Source organism: Moschus berezovskii, chromosome 22, assembly GCF_049115385.1.
Source record: "Moschus berezovskii isolate FMDL1 chromosome 22, NW_MosBer_1.0, whole genome shotgun sequence".
Classification (NCBI taxonomy): Eukaryota; Metazoa; Chordata; class Mammalia; order Artiodactyla; family Moschidae; genus Moschus; species Moschus berezovskii.
In genome coordinates this window covers 53,784,271-53,801,629 of record NC_142481.1, presented here as the reverse complement: position 1 = coordinate 53,801,629, position 17,359 = coordinate 53,784,271, and the positions used below count along the sequence as shown (strand labels likewise).

Below are 17,359 nucleotides of genomic sequence, written 5' to 3'. Positions count from 1 at the left end.
ACATGTGTCTCTTTCAATTCTGGTTTCCTTGGTGTGTGTGCCCAGGAGTGGGATTGCTGGGTCGTATGGCAGTTCTGTTTCCAGTTTCTTAAGGAATCTCCACACTGTTCTCCATAGTGGCTGTACTAGTTTGTATTCCCACCAACAGTGTAAGAGGGTTCCCTTTTCTCCACACCCTCTCCAGCATTTATTGCTTGTAGACTTTTTAATAGCAGCCATTCTGACTGGCGTGAAATGGTACCTCATTGTGGTTTTGATTTGCATTTCTCTGATAATGAGGGATGCTGAGCATTTTTTCATATGTTTGTTAGCCATCTTAAATTACCTTCACGTTTTCCATCTCCCGTGCTATGCTGGTTTGTGCACTCATGTAACTGGCCTGCCCTGCTGTGAATGGGCTCCAACGGATGAGGGTCATGGTCCAGGGATGCACCTGATGTGTGGACACAGGACAGGGACAGAATTCCAGACCCAGGAAAGGGCTCCTGTTCATAGCAGGGACCCCAGTAAAGTGAGATTCTGTGAGTCAACAGCCCAGCAGATGACGTTGAGTTTTTGCTATTACCATGCCCCTAATCAACATTAGTGCTATTAGTCTGCAGAGCGTGGATTTCTTCAGAAAATAGGCATTTTGCACCCAATAATTTTAGTTTACTCAATTTGGCCAAATCCCCACCCTGCAGACTGTGCCAGCAACTCTGGGGCCATGAAACCCCCTCTGGTGGCCCCTCCTCCAGCTGCTTCTTACATCAGAAGGAGGCAGCACCCACCTGTCACCTTTACCTGCTAATGAGCCCTGGAACTCGCTGCCCTCAGGCATCGTGTGTTTTTTTATTTTCCTCCAGGAAGGTCTGTACCACACTGCTGTGAATTCAGGCCTCTTATCTACTTTGAGGCTTAAATTATACTAACCTTCCACCTGTTCCCTGACTGTAGCAGGAACAAGGCTGCACACAGCTGACAGAAGCTCACCATTGTAGTTTGTTTCTGAAGCTGTCTTCCTCTTGCCCTTCTGTTACTATAGCAACAACGCTAGATGTGGACTTGCTCGGGAATCACTCCCTTCCTACACAAGGTGTGCATGTGTGTGCATGTGCATACGTGTGTGCATATGTTTGCGTGTGTGTGTTGTGTCAACTTCCTTATGAGCCTTCTTGAAACCTAATGGTCCAGGGACTCTAGTTCCATTCAGAAGTTGCTCTTATTGACAGAGAAGACAAACTGATGAATTTTTCCATGTTCAAGGGTATCTAGAATGTGTGTCCCCAGGAATAGCCCCTCCTCAATAATCATCACAAAGTGACATGCGAAGAATAAGTGTTGTTCAGAATGGAGGCCATTAGCAGAGTGCTGTTTAGGGAGGAGACTGGGGAGCTTCTCCAGTGAAAAGGAAGAGATTCTGTTTAGGTGTCCCCTTGGCTGGTCAGCCACACCTGAGCCCAGAAAGTTACCAGTTATCAGGCCTCTTACAGTCCCTTGCCATGGGCAGGCCTCCTGAGATGCTCCATAAACACAAACTTCACATTAGGTAAATGGAGGCAAAAGACCACAAATTTTGATTCGTTCCCCGGTTCACAACCTCTTCTTAAATATTTGTAAAGGCAACAGAAAGATAAATTTATGAGAACCAAATCCACCCCTTGTAAGGACCTGTGTGGGATTAATGAAACACGACTCACCATCCAGACACTTAACTTATACACATCTGCCTGTGTGTTCTCAAAGTCACATGTGGATTCTTCATACAAGGTGGCCCAAGAGGAGAACAGCCTCCCAGGGCCACAAGAGCCTTCCATGTGGATGCTTTTGGAGACTTTTAAGAATCACCTGGGCTTCCCTGGTGGCTAAATGGTAAAGAACCCACCTGCCAATGCAGGAGATGCAGGAGATAGGGGTTTGGTCCCTGGATTGGGAAGATCCCCTGGAGAAGGAAATGGCAAATCACTCCAGTATTCCTGCCTGGAAAATCCCATGGGCAGCGAAGCCTAGTGGGCTACAGTCCACAGGGTTGCAAAGAGTCAGACACGACTGAGCATCTGAGCACACACACGTGCAAGGACCGTTTTGATCATATCCAATGTGTCTAAAGCACTGATTTTAGAAACGGCTGTAAAAAGACTGTGCTTCATGGTGGTTACCATAGATGTGATGCCCAGGGCCCAGAACACACCAGCATCTGTTCTGGGGAGGCGGTTGGCCAGTGGGCACCTTCACCCCTCCTCCCAGGGGTCCAGGCTGAGCCACGGAATGCTCAGTTCCTCCCTCTGCAGTTGCTCCAGGTGCTTAGACTGGAGGCTTCAGCCACTGGGTTCTATTGACACGGAGATCTCTGTCCTCAGCTTCCACTGGCATGAGCCCTTGAAAGGCGGGAATCCTGGAACACAGATTGCCCAAATTTTCTTACCTGACAAAAAGCAAAAGCAAGCCCTTCAGCCACCCCCACCTCTCTGTCTCCCCCTCTGTCTCTTCCTCTGGCCTTGCTTCCTGTGTTGTTTATTTCTATCTTCCCTATCTCTCCTCTCTCCCCCTCTGCCATCCCCCTTTCTCTGACTCTTCGTTGCGCGTGCAGCATTGCATCTCCCTGCCTTCTTTCCCAGCTCTGCCGGCCCCCACCAGCCCCCTCTCTCGCGCCGCCTCTTTATTTGCGTGTGTCTCTCAGTCTGCGCTCTCTCCGCTCTCCTCCTCAGCTCCTCTCCTCCTGCGTGGTCTCCCGGGCTACCTGGCAGATCCCGCTGTCCCACCCTGTCACTTCGTTGTTGTTTAGTCACTACTCTCGGTGAGCCCACGGACTGTATCCCGCCAGGTTCCTCTGTCCATGCAATTCTCCAGGCAAGAACACTGGAGTGGGTTGCCATTCCCTTCTCCAGGGGAACATTCCTGACCCATGGATCAGACCCACGTCTCCTGCATTGTCAAGTGGATTCTTTACTGCCAGGGAAGTAAAGGCCATCCTGTCACTAAGGAGGGAAAAATCAAACTGGAAGACTTCACCTTTTTACGTAAAAGCCCTTAGCACTGAGAAGCCGCTGTTTTCCACATTTCCGTGCAGAGGACTTCGTTCAGCCCTCCCTCGCCGGGCCTTCCCTCCTGCAGGAGCAGGTGGAGCAGCCGCAGCCTGCGACAGGACGCTGTCTTGCCTGTTACGTGTGCGTTTCATGAAACACCTCCTTGGCAGCTATTCAACAGGCCTGATGAGGGTTCTGAACAGCATGTTTTCTCGTGTAGTCACACCTGAACAATCACTGACTGTATTGTTCCTGGATTGAAAACATATTTTCAGTCCTTTTTTTTTCTGCAGGCCTTCTTTCTGTGCTCCCCAACCCTCCCAGCAACTTTCAATGGATTTAGTACTTTCACTGCACACAGGGAGGTGAGGAAATACAGGCCTCTCTTGCGAAGGGAGTGAGCACAGCGGAGAAGAGGGAGACATGTTTTGTTGTTCTGCTTTTTAATTGCAGAGTCTGGGACACGTTTATCGACTTGAGAGGTGGGCACGTTGGCAGGAAGGGAAGCAGGACAGGAGTTGAAGGTGGAAAGGGGGATAGGACATGGGGGAGAAGTTCACCTTGAACAGGTTGGAGACAGTCCCCTCTAGCCTTGCAGTTCCAGGCTTGGATGCTGGACGTGGAAGTCACCTGTATTTTGATCTTTCTGCCCCTCACAGTCAGGCAGCAAAGACCAAGCTGCCAAGGGTAGGCTGAAAAGTCAAGAGAAGAGGTCACGGATGTGATATAGCAGCAAATCTTCTGGAATCTGACTCTGAAGGTCTGTCCCGGGGCCCCAGACCCTACATGTCTAACTACCTCACAAGTGATGCCAGCCCTGGGCCAGGGACCACACCTCAAGTAGCAAGGGTCTGGAGAACAGGGAGGGGGCAATGGACCACCGTTGGTAATTCTTTGCTGCCAAATAAGCTTGAGTCTGAACACAGTTCCAAAGGGGCCAAATGGGAAAAAAATCGCTCTTTTCTGGTTTTCTGAGGCCCATCGAGAAAGTCCTGTGAGTGATAGGGCTGCCCCCGCTCCCTGGAGGCCCCTGATCTCTACTGCACCTGAGTCCACTTGGCGCTCACAGGCACAAATGTGTTTATGGAAAAGCGAGAGGCAAGCAAGTGTCAGGAAGAAGGAAATGCAAGAAAAACCACCTTTCTTCTTTTATAAAAGGGATTATCAGTAGCTAATTCAAAAATTGTGGAGTAATGAAAACTACATCAATAATTTTCATAATAATTATAGTCTTTAGTTTTACCCTCGAATGTTTTTCTGGCAAAGTCTGATTCAATTACTCTGGAAAATGTTATTATGCTATTTCAGTGTTTCCCCATGAGACTTGAGTCTAGGACCAACCTGCTGACAAACTTGCCCTGGGGGATCTGTGGGCTGCCACTCACAGGCTGATACTTGTTAGGGAGCCCCTGACCTGGTTTACCTAGATCAGTGGTTCTCAGCCAGGGAGGACTGTACACACACACACACACACACACACACACACACACACACACACTGTGCTGGGACACACGGCAATGTCTGCATACATTTCTGATTGCTACAACTTGGGTGCTCCTGGTACCCGGTGGGTAGAGGCCAGTGGTGACACTCAGCATCACGTACAGGCCCCCCCCAACCAATGATTATCCAGCCCAAAATGTCACTAGCACTTTGCCTGAGAAACCCTGCACTAGATTAAAAATACAGTTAGGAACTAAAATGTTCTCCTGGTCAGGACACCCCTGATGATACGTGACACCAACTCTGAGTAGTTTATATAACAAGGGAAAGTTATATTGTCAGAAATATTTATTTAGCAAGACTGCTGCTGCTGCTGAGTCACTTCAGTCATGTCTGACTCTGTGTGACCCCATAGACGGAAGCCCACCAGGCTCCCCCGTCCCTGGGATTCTCCAGGCAAGAACACTGGAGTGGGTTGCCATTTCCTTCTCCAATGTGTGAAAGGGAAAAGTGAAAGTAAAGTCGCTCAGTCGTGTCCGACCCCTAGCGACCCCATGGACTGCAGCCTACCAGGCTCCTCCATCCATGGGATTTTCTAGGCAAGAGTACTGGAGTGGCTTGCCATTGCCTTCTCCGTTAGCAAGACTAGGCTCCTGTAAAAAGCCCAGAAGAGCAAAGTTTATTTCTCTGGTCACATTCCTTATAATGATGTGTACTGTAACAAACGTCATTTCTTTATTCTTTCTGTCTGTGTTCATTATAACAATGTGCCTCTATTGCTTACTACATGTCAGGCATTCATCTCAACATTTATAAATATTCTTGCTTAGTCATCATGATCCTATAATGGTAGGTATTGTTATTTTTTCTCATTGTGCCATTGAGAAAATCAAGATACAGAGAAGTTAAGTGACTTGGCCAAGGTCACACAACCAATAGGTGGTGGAGCTTCATGGGGGTGTTAAACATGAGCAACTTTCCGTCATTCATTCTTTTCAATGTGAAAGACCTCGGCACCTCTCTCCCCACAAACTCCCGTGTGGCTCCACCCAAGATCAGAACCCCGAAGGGACAGAGGATGATTTTCCTAATCCTCCCTCTCTCACTGGGTCTGATTCCCAAAGGAACAATTCTCATCCATCTCTTCTCCCCGTGGGACTTGAATGTTCTCAGGTGCTCCACAAGCCACCTCTGGGAAGAAATACGCAGAGGTGCCAATGGGAATTACAAGTGGGCCCCTGGGGTCTATTTGAAACAGGAATCAATGGTACAGACACAGATAATGGATTTAGAGCTGTTTCTTCTGACTACGACATTTGGGATTTAAATATAAATTAGAAGCTATAAGTCAATTCCATGTGTGAATTTGTACAAATCCCTTGTAATGAAAGCAGAAGGTTTCTCTTGTCCTTATTTGTACTGGGGTGTTAGCATCAGGAGCCTAACCAAGTGTGTCGATTCTCCCACTGCTCAGGAGATTAAAGATGTACTTCCTCTAGTTAGAAATAGCTGCAAGGGTCATGCACAAAACAGGGCTTGTTCTCTGTGAACTCCAGGGCGCCCAGCTCATCTCTACATTAAGCTGAGTGACACCGCATGCAAATAGGTAAAGAAGGCTGCTTTAGTGGGTTAGTCCAAGGAGATATGGCTCCCAAAGATCCTCCTCCTTCCCAGCCCCTCCTGTGTTCAAAGAGGGAAGCTTCTATCCCAAGTTGCCTCTCCTCACATGGGACAAGGGGGCAGTGAGCTCTGAGAAGCGGGCAAACAGTACACAGCCTCACATGTTTAGAAGGTACAGACCAAGGACTCTGTGCATGTTGATAAATGACATAAATCCCCACTGCCTTACTCACAGAGTCACCATGTGACCCAGCAATTCTGCTCCTAGGCATATACCCAAGAATGAAAACATATGTCCACATAAAAACATGTCCATGAATGTTCAGAGCAACATTTCACAACAGTCAAGAAGTAGAAACAGCCCACAGTGGAAGGATGGATTGATAAAACATGGTCCATCATGCAGTGGAATATTATGTAGCCATAAAAAAGAACAAAGTACGGACACAGGTTACAGTGCAGATGAACCTTGAACACACTATACTCATTGAAAGGAGCCAGACAGAGAAGACCACGTATTATGTGATTCCATCTCTACAAAATGCCAGAAGAGTAAATCCATAGAGACAGAAGGTAGATTAGTGGTTGTCAGGGGCTGGGACGGGGAGAGGAGTGGAATGAGTGCTTAATGGATACAGGATTTCTGTTTGGGATGATGAAAACCGTAACCTCCAGGAGATAGCCCTGTGATTTTCATTGGCAAATGTTTTCTGTTGGTCTGTAAGCAACCCTGATAGACTCCTAGAGCAGAGACTGTAAGAAATCTCAAGGATGACCCCTGCCACCCAGTGGCATCCTTTGGCCCTCCCAGCATCTGCTAGGACCTACACACACTGGAACGGATCCCTAAGATTGGTTTAAAGCTTGATCCTAACACTAGGAGGCGGCCTTAAGAGTCATTTCAAGCAGCTGTTCTCACACTCCTTCATCAGAATCATATTGGGGGAGTTTTTAGACATGCAAATACCTAGCCCCACCCAGGGAAAATCTCTGAATGTGGGTGAGATCCCAGATACTAAGCAGATTTCAAGTGTTTCTGATGTGTAGTCAGTGTTACGAACTCCTACTTTCCTGATACCCTACATCTCAGATAACCAAACCAGGACCCAGAAGTCACAGAATTTACCCGTGAGTTAGAGATGGATCAGAACTTACTCGTTTCACTGAACTTTCCCCTCCTGTAAACATATGGAATGGCATAAACCAAATTCTAAAGTCCTTAGAGCAGATCATGCTATTGTTAAAAAAAAAAAAGTCATTCTTCACTCAGGTTCTAATTTTTGTGGTTGAACATGTATCCCTGCAGAAAATCTCTTTGCTTCTCAAAATTAAATTATTTCCAATCATCCCAGTAAATGAACATATGTATTTGGCCTTTTCTTTCATTTTTTTTTTTTTAAGACGAGAAGCTCAACTGAAGGTGAGATGTTAACATCAGATGAAATCAAGTTTCCATGCAGGCCATTTGGAGAAAAAAACAATACAGGCATATTTGCTCCTTGGTTTTTGTTTTTTACTCACCATCAAATGTAATTTTTATTTCATCAGTTCCCTAAGGCAGTGCTTTTCAAATTTCTTTTTAGCTGCAGAATTTTTTTCCAAGCAAAATCTTAGACAAGAGTTCTAATATACAAAACAGATAAAATTCAGTTAACAGATTCCTTGGGCAGTTTCTGTCTTTCTTGTTTAGAGGAAAATAGTTGACACATTGGTGGGACTCCTGCACCATCTCTCTTTGTTCTGAGGAGCATGGTTTGAGAACCCTGCCAACAGCATTGTTTTTCTTCCAGTCTTCAGTGACTCTTGTCTTTTCGTTGTGTTTTGAGGAGAAAAAGCACGTTTCAGTACTTGAGTTACTTCTTTCTAAAAGCTCACTTTTTCGGCCGCATCGTGGGTCTGTCATTGGCAGATCTGAGGAACTTCAGCAGGTGAGGTCGTGTGAGGAAGTGTGCAAACCAAACTTGTTGGGCACCCAGGGAGCCAGAACCTGGCCAGGCATCTTCCTCAGAAGCTGGCACCCAGCACCCCGTCGGTGTCTGCAGCAGCCGTGAAAATGGCTTTCTCCACTAAGAAAATGAACCAGCACAAAAGAGGGTGCCCTGAAGGGGCGGGAAGACACTTCCTGCCACAGCACGCCGTAAATACTGTTTCCCCCTCCTGCCCGTTGGCTCATCCCCCTGCCTCTGAGGGACACTTTCTTTCCTCTCCTTGGAACAGTACCCTGGACACAGCCCTCCTGGGAGGCACACAGTTCTCCTCCCAGCCCAGGGCTCCCCAGGGCAGGTGGGTCACATGCACTGGAGGATGTGTGCATCTGCTCTCCCAGACCAAGAACCACATTGCCTGCAGGCCAGGAGCCATGGAGAGTCTTCTCCACTCAGATCATGTTTCTTTCTCGTTGAGCTGCTATTCTTTATTATCATGGAAGTCTTTCCATGTTCAGTTTTTCCATTTCCTCCCCTGTTTAGTCAGGGTAGCTGGAAACATTTAACTGAGAAAATGCTTGTGGAGAAGCCTAAGAGGTGCATCACTAACTGCCCTTTACCACGGCTACACAGCACTCTCTCCACCCACAGTAGAGACAATATGCAAGTACTTTTAGTAAAGCAACAGAAATCATAGTAATTGTCAGTATAGGAAATTAATCTTAGTTGGATCAAGGAAGGACTTTGATTCTGTTTTCTTAAAAATTAACTTTTAGCAATAAACACTGAAATGTTTACAGATTCAGTGGTATGTCTGGGATTTGCTCCAAATAAGACAGGAATGGGGAGAAGAGGACGCGTGGACAAGGCATATTGGGAGTGTGAGCTGAAAGGACTCAGTAGGTGCACTTGTCTTGAGGGCTGGCAGATGAGCAGGTGGTCCTCCGCCAAGCAACTCAGAGTCCCTTGTGGGTCTCTCTTGTTAATCACTTCTTAGACATAAAGTCTTTTTAAAATACTGAATAAACTTTATGTAGAACTCTACACATTAAATTTTTATTTAAGTATTATCAATGTTATATTGTGTGCATGTTATATATACGTATATTGTGTGCACATTATATATACATTTACCTTTTATACATTTACATTATATATATTTTAAATATTTTACATTATAATACATATTTATATGATCAGTCCTGGGTGTTCATTGGAAGGACTGATGTTGAAGCTGAAACTCCAATACTTTGGCTACCTGATGTGAAGAGCTGACTCATTTGAAAAGACCCTGATGCTGGGACAGATCGAGGGCAGGAGGAGAAGGGGACGACAGAGGATGAGATGGTTGGATGGCATCACCAACTCAATGGACATGGGTTTGGGTGGACTCCAGGAGTTGGTGATGGACAGACAGGCCTGGCGTGCTGCGGTTCATGGGGTCGCAAAGAGTCAGACACAACTGAGTGAATGAACTGACTGAACTGATATATATAAGGTACACATAACATTATCTGTGAGCTGAATTAAAATAGCCTACCATGTTTTCTTCTAAAACATTTATTGTTTTACATTTCACAGTTTCTGTATGGCATGAGGTAGGGATCAAGATCCATTGTTTTCCCACCTGGCTATCCAGTGGCCCCAGCACCATTTATTAAAATGACCCCTATCTGGAAACTAAATCATGGCCAAACACAGAAGCATCCATAATTGGCCACAGGTGCAGCCTGGGATGTATGACAGTGGAGAAATGGTAGAAATCAGACTGTTTGGATACGCCATGGGTGAGCAGTGTGTATGAAGAAAGGGAGTGACCAGGAGAAAATGTGTCAGTCTCCTGAGCTATAAGCCCCTGAGGGGAGAGAGAATGGCATCCCTCTCATTGACTGCTATACATCCTGTGCCTGGCAGACCCCCTGACATTCAGTAGACATTTAAAGACCATTTATTTAAGCAAGGTCTTGCATCTTTCTGTCCCAAGATGAATCCTAATTATAGATAGAAGGAAACTAGATATCTGGTGCAGCTGTCCCTTCTAAATGTGGGTGCAATAAGTTAACATCATTTGCCTTGGTGCTAAACAGCAAGACAAGGATAAGTAAGGGTGTGAAGGTCAGGTCTATATGACTGAAAAGGAAAGAGCTTCTTCCACACCCATCCAGGGAAATAAGAGATCTATACAAAACAACCACTTTGGAAGGCAGACTGTGATAAGAAAAGAAAGAGTCACAGGGCTTTGAGCCTTATTCTCCAATTCACTAGTAAGAATTTGATATGAGATTGAATGAAATCAATCATCATCACCACTTCTAACAAATATTGATTCCTTACTCTATGCCAGGCAATGTGCCAAGATCCTTAAACACATGATCTTATTGACAGCAATGGTGGTTTCTACCCATTAGGTTATCAGCCAGATATTAGATTTTTTCCAACAAGCTGCATCCTTTATGTAAATACAGACTCATTAAAAAGCTGCTAAGATCAGTTTCTAATGATGTCTCCATCACCCTTTTATCCTCACAAATAGAAACTTAAGTGTGTAAAACTTTCCAGGGCCTTATCTTTTAATTGTTTCAAAGCCAGGGCCCAGTCAACTATATCCCATCCTTCCAACTTCAGCATCAGTTCTTCATGAAACCCCAGGGTTGGCAGCTCATGAACCTGGACTCCAGCAATCAAGCAAACAGCCTTGCTTGTGTCCTGTCCCTTAAAGTCATGAGCTGTCACTTCTCCCCACATGTGGCGTTCTAGTCTGCTAACCGTCATTTCCATCTTCCAGGTTAAACTTAACAAGCAACTCTTTGCTCTATGAGGAAGAGCATACATTCTCAGTGTAAATTAAAATGCAAGTCCCTCTTCCTCTGGTGATGGATGACCTTTGTGGCAAGTCCAGGTAGTCTCTTCCTAAGTGTCCATCACAGAACTCACCTCACCTTATCAGAGAAAAGAAAATGAAATAATTCAGCTCTGAATTGCAAGACAGAGCTAATGAAACTCAGTATGTCCCAAGCCAGTCCCCCACACTGATTGTGTAAAAACATGTTTCACATCTCATACTTGATTTACAGCACAGTTTAACAGAAAGTAACTTTATCTATTTTTTCCAATTAAGCGAAGTAATGTTATAATCAATAATTCCTCCTGCTCTGGTATGGTAAATTAATGTCTGTCTATTGTTTTTAAATCACAAAATGAGCATTGCTCTAGAAATATAAAATGGTACTCTTTCGTTTTAATCTATTTAATTTTCCATTCTTGAATTACATAATGGGGTTAAAACATTGAATAGAATTAATAGAATGAGTATTTAATTAAGCAGTAATGAGTTTCTAAATGGATGCTCAAGGAAACTGGCTTTATAGTTTATGCAAGAATCAGATAATGGTCTTAACAGAGGCTATAATAATTGTGTGGAATGTTTTCTATATTTAAAGATTTTTTTTTCCGAGTTCTCTCAGGAGTCGATTTAAACATATTCCAGTTCCTTGATTAGACCTCACTTTGCTCTCAAGGTAAACTCTAAACACCTTTCCCTGGCCCACAAGGCTCTGCATCATCTGACTGTCTCTTCCTCCAAGTCCAAGAGCAGAGGGCTCTCTCCAGCCACACACTCCTCCCCTCTGCTCCACAAAGGCCCGGTGCTCCCTCGACCACTGGCCTCTGCACCTGCCGTTCCAGATCCAGGAGGACTCTTACTTTCACCTCACTAACTTTTCGTCTTCGTTCAGTTCTCAGGGAATTCTTCCCTAATGACCCTCGCTAGGCTGGGGCAGGCAATGGGGATCTTGAGTGGGCGTGAGTAACAGAACTTGTGGAAAGTAGATGTTACTGCAGTCCAGATCTGGATGTGACCTGCGGCTCACTCGGTGGCCTTGGACCAAGCTCTTCCTTCCTCCTCTGAGCCTGCTTCTTCCTCTGCAACCTGCAGGGTCTGGTAGCGCATGTGCCGCCATGTTCCACTCCCAGGCACACGGCAGACAGCAGTAGACGATCACAGAACTCCTTCCTGCTGTCCCCAGATGCACTGCCGGCCGCTCAACGTGGCGCCCAGGCAGACTCGCGGTACACAGTGTGGGCTCTCACATCCTCACCTCGGGCATCCTTGGCCTTGAACTGTCTTGCTTCTCCACCCAAACTGCATATTATCAATAGAATTATCTGTGCGGGTCAAGAAAATACTGAATCCCAGGCCTTACCCCAGACCAACTGAATTGGAACAGGGTTAGTGAAAAAAAAAAAAAAGTGTTTTTAAAAAGCCCTCAAGGAGACTCTAACAGGACTAGGAACCCCCAGCCTGATTTCAAGCTCTGGAATTTCATAATTCTTGTGAGAATGAGGGGAAGATAGAAGTTAACACTAAGTTAAGCAAGACTCAGAGGAATCAGGTCAAAATCATTGTCTCCTGGAGCTGTTTCTATGTGACAGCACCCTTCACGTCCCTTTCACTCCAGCTCCTCTCCATCTGGTGTGTGTGTTCTAAGAATTTCCCAGCACTGCTTGTAAGGAAGGGAAACAAGCTACCCAGGTTCACTGAGGTGTGAGAGACGAATGAGTTCCCATCCCCAGGCTGTCTCCCTCAAAGCATCAAGATTACGGCTTCTGATTAATGATTTGCAAGTCAATTAATCAGCCACCGCTTTCGGGACTTCATTTCTCAAATTACTTCTCTTTGAACATCAGGGCCTTCTGACCTTGTCTTACTGTCTTTCGGTTCTCTTTCCTACTAATTGAAATTCTAGGATATTTCTTCTTCTTCTTCTTGTCAGCTTATTGGTATTACTTGCTTATAAAATATTTGCAAACAGGTTACTATTCACCTGTAGTGTGTCAGAAGTAAGCAACAAAACAATACTTTATGCTTCCAGTTCAAAGGAGTGTGCTAATAATGATGGCTTATGAAACACAATCTATGGGAAAGCTGATTTTTCATTTATTGATTTATTTTTTCACCACACCTACTTGCAACAAACATTTGAGATGTATTACAATAAAAACATAGGTACGACAAAGCTCCAAACAATTGATTTATATGTTTCCTTAGAAAATGCTTTTCTAAAGTCCTGCTAGGTTGGGCCAGGGGTAGGAAGGATGAAGCTGGCTTCATTAGGGAAGATGGTACAGTTACGCTCTGGAGTCAAACTCTAGGGCTCCAATGCCAGCCCTTCCATGTATGAGCAAGAGCGCTCTGGTATCTGGTCACCTGTCCTCAGGGTGGGTGGGGCTGTACTAGGGGAGAGGCAGCCGTGCAGTCATTTCTGTGCAACTTACCGTGAGACCTTAAGCTCTGAGGGTTAGCACAAGGCCCTTAGCGTGGCCTTAGAGATCCCACTGGGCCAACCGTTGGCCAGGTGGTGTCCTCCAAGGGAAGCGTGGTAAGAGGCAGGTGAACAGCCTTCTCCCCAGGGCCCTCCCTGGCCTTGGCGGGTGGTGAGCTGGGGGTCCCAGGGACAGGCTGGGGGCCGTGTTCTGCAGGGCTCCAGAGCCCTCACCACAGCCACCCACCGGCCAGGCCGAGGCTTTGAGGCAGCGCATCTTTCCCATCCCCTTCTCCAGGACTTAATGGCGGCAGCCGTCTGTCTGCATGGGTCCCCGGGACCTACCCCTCCCCCAACCCTATATGGGTGGCCTGAGGACCCTGAGGGCTAGCTGGGTGCTGGGCTCCTGGCTCCCCTCTATGATGACAGCCAGGCAGGGTCTGAGGACCAGGCCCTGAGGGAGCTGCCAGCTGAGATCTGCCTCTTCAGCCAGGCCTGGGCACTGGTAGGAGGACCTGCACTTGGTGCTGGATGAAGGCATGGGGCAGGGTAACTGGTCCTCAGAGGGGCCCTCCCCGATCCCAGGCCCCAGACCTCGGAGGGTGAAAGGTGAGTCTTAGGACCTTGCCCTTACTGGTCAGAGCAGAGAGTAACATTTGTTTTGGTGGAGGTTTACAGAAACACCTGACCTCAAGAGCAAAGGATCTGATAGAAAGACGTTTGCAACAATTGCCCATGCCCCTCCTGCACCTTTCCTAGAAAAGGGTTTTGCTGACAGCTTTCCAAGAGTTTGCGGTTTTTAAGGCATGAGCCACCCGTCTCCTTGCAGGGCCCTCAGTAAACTTGTCTCTGCTCCAGATTCTGCCATGTTGATGTTGTTTGGCCTCACTGTGCATTGGGCACACAGACTCACAGTTGGTAACAGGGCTGCAAGAACAAATGCATAAAGGTTCAAACTCAATCCAAGTCTGGGTCTCACTCCACAGCAGCTCAGGACGGGCTTCCGTCCACCTCCTCATGGTGCCTCGGGGACCCTAGCACCGTCCCTCCTTTGGCTCCACCTTCCCCTTGGGCCTCGTGGTCATCTGCATCCAGGTGGGGAGAAGGAAGGGGGCCCAGAGGAGGCACAGCTCTTCTCTCAACACTCATCTCCAGTGAGCCCAGGCAAGCCCTGACCAACATCCTCTGGTGAGAATTCAGCCTCATGGCCCCATGTAAGGCTGCGGAACCTGAAGCCCGCCATCTATTGGCAGAGCACAGCATCGTGGGCTTCCTCTGCTTCATGAGATGCTAGGGTGATGTGCCCCATACCAGGCATGTCATGAGAGCTCCACCAATGGTCTTCTCTACGTTGTTGTTGTTGTTTTCCCAAAATAGTGACAGTTTCGATCTGCTTTGTTCGTTTACAGTTTCAAGCCACAGTCGAGGAAGGAGCCGTGGGAGTTATTGTCAACCTGACAGTTGAGGACAAGGACGATCCCACCACGGGTGCATGGAGGGCCGCCTACACCATCATCAATGGGAACCCGGGTCAGAGCTTCGAGATCCACACCAATCCTCAGACCAACGAGGGGATGCTCTCCGTCGTCAAAGTAAGGGTGCCTCTAGTGCTCCTCCTCCTTGCCTGAGCACCCAGGGCCCCTGGCTTAGGACAAATCAGCCCCAGTCTCCCCCTCCCAGAATTAAAATAGAGAAAGTCTCCCTCTTGAGGGAGTGCTTTTACCCTCACAGCTTTAAAACCAACCTGTTCCACAGGTTCCTAAAGACTTAAACTTGCGTGGAAACTTAAAACACATTCTCCAGACATTTGATAGTTAATTATCAAAGATATGCAAAAATGGGACCTGTGAAGGTTTTCTAAAGATCCATATTCAAATTGTGAATTATCACATTTTTTCTCAATCTTTCTTAGCAGAGTCTGGATTACTCTCTTAAACACAGCAAATAATTACACACACGGGGTGATCCTCAGTGTGAAACTGCCTGTGAGCATGCAGCCCTGAACGCTGCTCTCTGCTGCAGGGAGTCCGAGAAGGAAATGTGACCACAATGGAAAGGGAGGGCTTAGAAACGTGGGAGGGAGGGGGTGGCAGCAGATCATGAGTGGCTGGTGTTCCCCATGTCCTGGAGGAAGGGGTCTGGGAGGTTCTGGGAGAGCTGCCACCAGACCAGGACGTCTGCGGAATACAGCTTCTTTTCTGGGGGCTGAAGCAGTTTGCCTGAGAAGCAGGAAGCAGCTGTATTTATGGCAGCCATCTGAGTGGACAAAGCAGGAACGTTGCTATCTACTCCCTATGTGCCCTCGACTAAGATGCATAACTGTTCTCTGTGCCTCAGTTTCCTCGTCTGCAAAACGAGGGTGCCGGGACAGCCCACCTCTCCAGGCTGTTGTGAGGAAGTCACCAGCTCATAAGTGATGGGCACTTGGTGCCTGTGTGTGTTTCCAGTGGCTGCTGTAACAGTGACCACCAACATGGAGGCTTAAAAGTCCAAAATCAGGTTCATGGGACTGCAGGTGGTGTGGCTGACTCCTGCTGCAGGCTCCGGGGGCAGCAGAGAAAAGTGGAATTGATGCGTCCTCATCCTTTCCAACTTCTGGAGCATTTCTTGGCTCATGGCCCCTTCCAGCATCTTCAGAGCAGTACCCCAGCATCTTCCTCTCTCTGACTCTGACCCCTGCTTCCATCACCACATCTGCTCCTTCCTTTGACTTTCCTGCCTCCCTCTTTCAAGGATCCCTATGGTTCCATTGAGCCCACCTGGGTAATCCAGGCTTCTGTCCCCAGTTAAGGTCCTTAGTTTAATCACATCTACAAAGTCCCTTTTGCCATGTAAGGTAACAGTCCCACGTTCCAAGGATTAGAATATGGACATATTAGGGGTGGGGTCATTATTCAGCCTAGCCAGACCGTATAAACATTTGCATCAGCAAAGTTCCATAATGCCACTGGGGGTAGGACCCAGAACCACTGAGAATGTCAGATTTTAGAGACGCTTCCCGCTTTGTTGGGAGGACAAGGGCTCTGGGTTTCTCCCAAGCCTGACCTTTTCAGAACTTGGTCCAAACTGAACCCAAACATCTGCATGCAAAGAGCAGCTCTGCGAGTTCCCAACTCCTCTTCCCTCGTCAGGACTCCCGGGAGATCCTGACACTGCCCTCCTACGCTCAGCACTGTGGTTTCAATGCCATAAAAACCGTAAAATAACACAGCCTCTGGCTGTTGTCTGCATCTCATCCAGTGTCCATAAAAGGTGGCAGGCAGTTTTCCAGACCTGCAGCTGTAAGACAAAGCTTGGGTAAATGTACATCCCCACATAAACCCTACAGGAGCACAGTCATCCCAGCCTGTGTTTGCTGTGGCTTGAGTGAAATAAAATACAAGCAAAGCTGGACTGGAGCATAGTGTCCTCCGGTCCCCACACTGCCCCTCCGACCCACCATGCTGTGAGTCTGAAATGTCAGCATCTACACGAGTCACCTGGAACACTAGCCAAAACGCAAAATCCTTCATGGGCTTGCATATTTTGGCCTTCACTTGGGAAGGACAGAGATCTGTTATTAGAAAGGAGGAAGTAGTGGTAAATGATTCTTGTGTTCCAGGGAGGGAACCACAGTATAGATCCTGGGTACCAACAGCTTTATATCTGTTAGGGCTTAACACCCTAATACTCACCCTGTTGGGAGGAGTTCTAGGTAGGGGCGGGAGGGGCAGTCCTATTACTACCAGGAAGTATTTCCAGGTCAGCAGTTTGTGTGTGTGTGTGTGTGTGTGTGTGTGCCTGTGCATGTGTGCACACATGTGCCTCTGTGCACTTTCACAGGCGTGGGGTGGGCTGCATGCATGTTAACTGTAATTATTATAGAAGTTAGTGTACCTCTGACTAAAGTTCCTCCCACTCGGCTTCTCTGATTACACCTTCTACCTCCTGTGCCCACAGAACTCTTTCAGTCCTCACCCCCATCCCACGTTCCCAGATCCGTTACAGCCTGCACTGCCATCCCCTTCCTTCTGGTTGAGTGTGAATCACCTCCCTGTACTCTAGCCTCGTCCTCCCAGCAGGAATACCCATTATGTCTTGGGTTTTATGAGTTAGCTACTCCTTT

At 47.2% G+C, this 17,359-nt stretch overlaps 1 protein-coding gene across 1 annotated transcript in view; it reads left to right on the top strand.

The window, feature by feature from the left end:
* Positions 1–17,359, top strand: part of CDH13 (cadherin 13) — a 1,084,595-nt gene that overhangs the window by 967,450 nt on the left and 99,786 nt on the right. The window contains exon 9 of the mRNA XM_055413053.2: positions 14,664–14,846. Within this exon, the coding sequence (XP_055269028.2) occupies positions 14,664–14,846 (183 nt within the window). The remainder of the gene's footprint in view (positions 1–14,663; positions 14,847–17,359) is intronic.